At 45.2% G+C, this 7,338-nt stretch overlaps 1 protein-coding gene across 1 annotated transcript in view; it reads right to left on the bottom strand.

Annotated features, from left to right (window-relative positions):
* LOC115316623 (proteasome adapter and scaffold protein ECM29) overlaps positions 1-7,338 on the bottom strand; it is a 100,360-nt gene that overhangs the window by 1,963 nt on the left and 91,059 nt on the right. The window contains exons 42-45 of the mRNA XM_040221482.2: positions 6,787-6,919; positions 3,880-3,985; positions 3,301-3,395; positions 4-75 (exon numbers count right to left, since the gene is read on the bottom strand). Coding sequence (XP_040077416.1) covers positions 4-75; positions 3,301-3,395; positions 3,880-3,985; positions 6,787-6,919 — 406 coding nt within the window. The remainder of the gene's footprint in view (positions 1-3; positions 76-3,300; positions 3,396-3,879; positions 3,986-6,786; positions 6,920-7,338) is intronic.

Below are 7,338 nucleotides of genomic sequence, written 5' to 3'. Positions count from 1 at the left end.
CACCTTTGATCTTCTCCAGTAGGTCTTTCATGAGTAGGAGAGCCTCGCTGGAGAGCGCAGCATACTTGGTCATATCTGGGAAGACATGATCAAAGAATCAAAACATTAGTTTTTCGGACGATTAGTGATGGTGCACACAGACCTGAGCCACATTCGTGCCAACTTCGTACTAATCCAGAATGTTTTTACCAGTCGTTTTTTACGAGAAAGTCGTCATGAACAATTGACACGCTAGGAGATTATAGACATTGAGGTTACGTATACAGCTTATACAGTCGAACCTCATTATAACGAACTAGCATCAGGAGCAAAACATCACTCGCTATATGCGATATTCGTAATAAAAGTACACAGAAAAATTGACGTGAACGTTCCCGCAATTGAGACTTTGCAAGTATGAGCACAGCACCGAGATAAAAAAACGTGCCATCGCAGACCACGAGATGCTTAGCCGTCACTAAGCAGCATTAAAAAAATAGCTCGGAACATGAGGATATCAATTTGCAACATGAAAAACGACCTTAGCTGGATTCATTATTTTATTTATTTGAAGAAAGGTGTGGTTTTGGGCTGGTGCCTCTTCGCCTGGAGCAACCGCAATGCAGCCAACCGCCGCTCGCACTGAAATCATCATGCCCTAACAAACACGCCAGAGTGATTGCTTTCATCTGAAGAAGCTGACCATACACCGGCAGATTTCGCACCCTTACGTTCTTAAGCCATGAAAACAGGCCCAAGATTTTTTCGGTCAGTGTTGACGGTGTTGTTTGTATAGCAGTCCTCGATCCTTTTCTTTGTACTCAGGATGATAGATATCGTGCTTGGTGCACACTCGAAGTCTGCAGCGATGTCTTTTTTCTTCCGACCGCTGTCAACCGCACTCAAAACCTTCACTTTGGTCTCCAGAGACATAGCTTTTCGCTTCGTCGCCATTTGCAGCTCTGTACTATACCTGCTTTCACCTCAAGAACCGTAGTAAAACAAGCCCGGCTCCTCGGAGAGCATTACTAATTTCCCCCTTTATGTGGATAATTAAGATATATGTAGGTGAGTTTTAGATTAGATAAATGTCGTCTTATCAAGAGGTACATCATCCAAACGTCAAAAGCATCGCTTTTTCCTTCGAAGACCAAACCTCGTAAGAACTACTTTGCGCCGTGTATGAACAATGAGCAAAACTTGCTTTTTTCTTGAGGTGAAAACGGGTATATAGTGGCGCGGTTGGCGGTTGGCTTCAGTCTGTACTCGTTCTTGATGCCTCGCATAGAGGCCAGCAGCGGCGCAACCGCCGTTGTTAGCTCGGTTCATAGGTGGCGCTATCTCCCGAAACGTGCATTGTTGCACATCAGGCGATCTAAACTTCCTGAATCTTTGTGTTTACAAATTTGTATTTCTTCAACTTTTTAATAACCTTCGTAGTATTTTGTGATGCAAGAAAAGCAGGAATTGCTTCGCTATAACCGATAGCCCGTCAGATTTCACCGTTTCGGTTTCGTCATATAACTAGAACTCCCATTCAAATAAAGCATGACCAACCAAACTTCGTGATTAGTTTGCTATATCTGATAATTCGCTACATCAGTGTTCGTTATGAAGAGGTTTAACTGTATATGAAGCAAGAGCTCCGGCAGGGGTCGAACCTCGGCCTGTGGGTTGACAGTCAGATGCCATAGTCACTGAGCTGCCAGCACAGTTGGTTTAGAAGGGTAAATGATTTTATTTTAATGCACACGTGCCGGCGAAAGCGGCAGGTTTTGGATAAACAAAAAAAAAACAAAAAAAAAACACCTAAAAATACATGAATATTAGAAAAGATAAAATGAATGAACCATCTAGCACAAACTATGCAGAATGTGGTCATTATCAGCATAATCAAGCCTGTATAATTTTTTTTCTTTCCATAAAACAGTAGTCTATGCTAATCCTTTATGCTTTTTTTCTAATTTGGTTTGTTGACCTATAATTGAAAAAACAAAGAACAGCAGAAAACATTCTCAATATTTTTTATTTATTTTTTTTTGTTGCCAGAGTATTTACGGTAGTGACTCGATATATCCTTAGTTGATATCTGGGAGGAGCCTCTGACGTGGGGGAGCGTCTAGGTTAGCTCAATGGGTTTGGAAATTTTGTTCACCCCTAGGTTGAAACTCTCTGCTTACGATTATAGACCGTTCCATGACCTAAAACAACTGTTCTGAAAAAAAAAAAAAAAGAATGCTGACCTATATTTGAATAAATATAGTAGTCGTTTGCAAGAAATAAATAAACCATCTATAGGCTCCCAACAGCGCTAATGGTTGTTACTTTATCCCAGATCCCAAGTCTATTTACTGTGGTCCCGAGAAGAACATATCGACGGGGCTCTAGCCTAGTATGCCACTGTTTGGCTTCACTACTCGAGAATGTGTGCATGAGCACTAGAACTCGCAACTGCAGCACATGAAAAGCAATGAGCACACAGCAAAACCTAACTTCAAGGAGACAAGTTCTACTCTAACAAATGTTAGAGGAGAGCACATTGCAATCTCTCCTTGTTTTCTCGGCACTCATCACTGCGAAGTTATATCCCAGTCGATCTGAACACTCCCAGAGTAATGCATTCGTTGCGTCTACTTGAACTGAAGAATTAGTGCCTCTCAAGCTTGCTGATTGGTCAGATTCAACCATCTTGAAGCCAGAAGAAAAATATTGCTGCAGAAACCACTATGGTTGGTTGTCTATGAATTGCGATAGCATTCGTCTAGAACAACTCCAAGGATGACATCCCAGAGGACTTCATTGACGACGTCTAGGACGATCTCAAGGACGACCTCTAGAACGACCTCCAGGGCAACCTCAAGGGCGGCGTCTAGGGCGACCGTAAGGATGACGTCAAGGTCGTCCGGTCCTTCAAAGAGGGTGCGAACTTGAAGGAGTGTAAGAATGTGAGCTGAAATGGTCTACTGGGCATTAGGAGGCCAGAAAGTCCAAGAAATTTGGGGAGGGGGGGGGGGGGGGCGAAAGAATGCCATCATATTAAAAGAATGTATGTACAACGTTCAAGCAGGAGCTTTGAAGAGAGGCGTTCACAGATTGGTGAGCAGGTTTTGTCACGTTTGCCTGCACAGAGCAGTCATTTTGAAGCCACCAATTGCAAAGGGCAGCCATTTTGAAGCCACCAACTGCAGTACCGTGACACAGTTCTGACATAAAAGCTTGGAAAGTTTAATTCTGTGAAAACTGCCAATGGACCATCCAAGGGATGAGCTACACAATGCCAATACTCTAGCAAAACTACCGCACAAATGAATGACTAAGTACCCAAGGCTTGGCAGGCGACATCCACGATTCCGCTCGTCACCGAGGTCAGGCCGCTGTCGTACTCCGTGCGCTTTTCGGGGCTGAGCCACGACAGCCTGAAAACAGGGCCCACAGCCAATCACAGCCTTGCACCCCGGGAACAAATTGTTACCCAAATCGTTGTGTGGACTGTTGTTCAAACACCATAGACGTTTGCAATCTTGCACGATGAAAACATTTCTAATTTTTTTTTTTAATTGAACTGCTTAGGAATTTCTGTTAGAATTCTAAGAATATTTTTCGTCATTGTCCAGAAAATCTTCCATCACAATTAAAACCAATTCACACAATTCTCTGATCTGTCCACTTCTCGCGGACGGATCTCCCACGACCAACCAACGACTTTCGTTGTAGCATTACTACGATTCAGATATATCTCTCTTACTATAGGGATATAGACATAATATGTAGACATATAAACACAATAATACTGAGCTGATAATTCAGCATGTCAAAAGCTGCGCGCGAGTCACAGACTCAAAAGTGCATAGGGTCTGCTCATAAACACTATCGCATTATTGAAAAGGGACGCGAGTTCACCTGACGAGGAACTTGCGTAGAGCCTTCAGAATGGACAGCTGAACCTTCCACGTGCTCGCCGGGAAGCTGGCGAGCAGCAGGTCGCATAGCCTCGCCTGGTATTTCTCTGCGCCCAAAAGATGCGTCTTCTTCGCAGCTTCCAAAAAGGCGCTACAAAATTCACGTCGGCTACTCTGTTTCACCTTACAATCTGTACGGCTACAGATGCTATGAGTCACCAAAGCCAATCCATGGCCAGTCCACGCCGAGCGTGAAGTCACTTGGCACGCATGGAGCACTGGACTGGCTAACATGGCTCATAACCACTGATCTCTATTGTAGTAAGCTGGACCGCTAATACGGAGCCCGGCAGTAGCAGGACCGGCAGCCATTACTTGACACCAGGCAATACATGCAAGTCTATGGAAGGAATGAATAAAAATGAACTTTTTGAAGCTTGTGTAAAGTGTCTTGTAAAGAGACTTTTACAAGGTAAAAGGTTTTGTACGAAACCTAACTTTTTCATGTTTTCCCCATAGGGCCCAATGCATTTGCTGGTTTCAAGCCACTCGACCGCAGCAAAACAAGGCCTGATCCGCGATCCAGCCTACTGCAATAGACATTGATGCTCGTAACATCCATTGCAGTACAATGCAAGCTGAAACGAAACACAGAGGCACGAAATCCTTTGCCACTATATCGTGGCCGGCCCAATGAAGCTTTATAGTCTTTCATAGGTCCCCTATTGTGTGTTGATACACAACCTAGATTAGTCAAAGCATCTGCAATAGAATTTTGGGTGTCATCATGGTGAGATCGGGCGGGATTGGATACGAGTGATGCGTCGACGTTCGGCTGGACCTCGCGCTTGGTCAACGCGTCGAACATGGAGGTAGGAAGAGGAGGAGGCGCCATACCGACTCTAGCCAGCCAAACGAGAAAATCCCGAGCGAAGCCGGATGTAGAGGTCGCAGTCAGTGGGAATGCACCCAAGGGCATTCCCACCGACCAAGGGTGTCCTTTCCGTCCAATAGCGTCTTTCGGTTTTGTTGGTTTTCGGTCGTCGTTGGGGGGGGCGTGTCCCTCCAAATCGGAAGCCTCCCCCGGCTTGAACTCTGGTGGCGTCGTGTCATCTCCAGGGTAATGCTCTGGAGATGACACGACGCTTCCTACCTCCGTGGCATCGAACTCGGATCCAACTGCCGAGTTGGCGCCCTCCGACCAAGACAATGTTCCGTGAAAAAAAGAGGAAGATGTTTGCAAGCCTCGCTGGTTCTAATTGGTGTTGCCCTTACGCAAGCAATATACTTAGCTGATTTCCGACCGTTTTGCACATAAATAGGGTTAAAAGTTTTCGGGGATTATTTGGTTTGGAATTTGGGAAAGTAGGGGTTCACTTGTTGTTGGCAAGAAATCGTTGTTTGTCAGGGACTAAGTTGAAGAAAACGGGACGCAGCCGTGGCCTCCAGGGAAATCGTGCATGATGCAAATACTTGAACAACGTCTCGGTACCGACGAGAGAGGGAAACAAGACAAGGGTTGCGAATGCCGATGAAAAAAACCGGCTTCGCGGACGATGCGCTCCGGGCCATGCTTTGGGCCAATAAAAGTAAAGCATCATTTAAAGATCTCTTCCTGAGAATCTCGGAATCCTCTCTCATCTAAAAACAGCCGCCATATTCAAGATTTTTCTCTATACCCCGATTCTTACGAAACCGGCTCTAGGATCCCTTTCTGAAGGCCGGTTCATACACTTGTGACTGTTTACGACCGAGTGCATTGAAAGTATACTTGTGATCTCTTACGACGAATTGTCACACTAGTCCCATCTGTCGGATGGTCTTCGAACGCTTGGGATTTTCGGATATCTCCCACTTTTTAAGGCGAAAGCCCTATATGTCCCATCGCGCAAAAAGGCGCCGGCGTTGTGCCCGAAGGATGGCCATAAAAACATGTCATCAAGCACGCGCTGCTTAAAGGGATGCTGAACCGAAATTTTGATTCCACAAAACACGTGGTAAAAGCGTGCAATGGGATGCTACAAACACCAAAACATCACTCATACTGCGATATCTCGAACGGATGACCGTATTTTTCAAGAAAAGGAGGCGCATTTGAAAGAGATGATGTCGTCATGTTTCTCTGAGAAGGAGAGGGAACGTCCTCGCGTCTTCTCCGCCTCGCGGCCTTGAGGGAGCAAAGCGAAGAGAGGAGAAAACTCGGTATATTGACGTCACGCGCCTTGTCGGCCTGGTTCAATCTCGACCTCTTTTTCCAAAAATACGGCCATCCATTCGAGATATCGCCTTACGAGTAGTGGTGTAGGGATTGTAGCGTCCCGCCTACATTTCCTGCATTGCTTTTTCTGAAATCGAAATTTTGGTTCACCATCCCTTTAAGGTCAAAGCAGAGGCACCTCAGAAATAAAACACAAAGAAAAGCACAGCAACGCAGATGCTTCGTCACAGAAGCCGTGGAGCCGGCGGGGGTGCCGCGCCTGCTCAGTGGGGGAGCGTGATGTCATCGCCGGAGCAAAACATTTCACCCGCCGGACTACCAATGCTTTCACATTCCTAAACATAAGCACTTTTAAGTGTTCTCGGCGTGTTTTTCGCGCATCATTCTTTCTTTATTGGCGTGAAAACCTTTTGAGAATATAAACAAGCATTTCTCATAGATGGTACATATGCTTGATTTCGCAAATGCCGCAATTTTTAGCAAAATGCAGTTCCGGGGTCAGCTCATAGATGGCCCCAAAACTGCTCGTAGATCGCGAGAAGAACTCTGTCGTAAGCAAATGCAAGTGCGCGAACTGGTCTCGGGGTTCGTCGCCATGCGCCAAAAACGCAAAACCCTAGCCATAACCTTTACATTTTTTTTTTCTTTGGCCCGTCGGCGTACGAGGCAAGAAACAGCTTTTTCGCTCACCCTGGGTGATGGGATCCTTGGGCCAGGCCTGGCCGAGGGCTTCGAAGCCCACGGACTGGAACCGCAGCTGAGACTCCAAGTCCCAGCGACCTTCGCTGTCGTCGTCCTCGCTCGAACGCTTACGGTCGGCCGCCTGCAAAAAGGTGTTTTTTCAAAATATTAAAGTTTCATGCTATGCAGACTATCTATAAGCGCAAGCTACAGTACGAGGATTTGTTTTTTTAATATCTTCTGTCGCGTCTCATCGCGAGGAATTTTTGTGGATAACACTTATATAATGATGATTCTTTTTATAATACAAACTTTGTGCGCTAATAAAACGGGCATTTTTTATGATGGCCCGTGTAGAAGAATTTTTTCACATGCAGGGTATGCACCAAGTGAGGACACTGCACAGGGTACAAACTATATAATAAAACAATTTTTTTTTTCAACCAAAATTTGCATTTGCACATAGGAGGTATTCCCATTTCATTAGAAATAAGGTAAGACACAAAAATTTGTGTCTTCCCTTATTTCTAATTACCATTACTAGCAAGCTTTCCATTTTGA

This window comes from Ixodes scapularis, unplaced genomic scaffold, assembly GCF_016920785.2.
Source record: "Ixodes scapularis isolate PalLabHiFi unplaced genomic scaffold, ASM1692078v2 PGA_scaffold12__126_contigs__length_90152505, whole genome shotgun sequence".
Classification (NCBI taxonomy): Eukaryota; Metazoa; Arthropoda; class Arachnida; order Ixodida; family Ixodidae; genus Ixodes; species Ixodes scapularis.
Note: the sequence above shows the minus strand (reverse complement) of the source record. Positions and strands in the feature narration are given on the sequence as shown.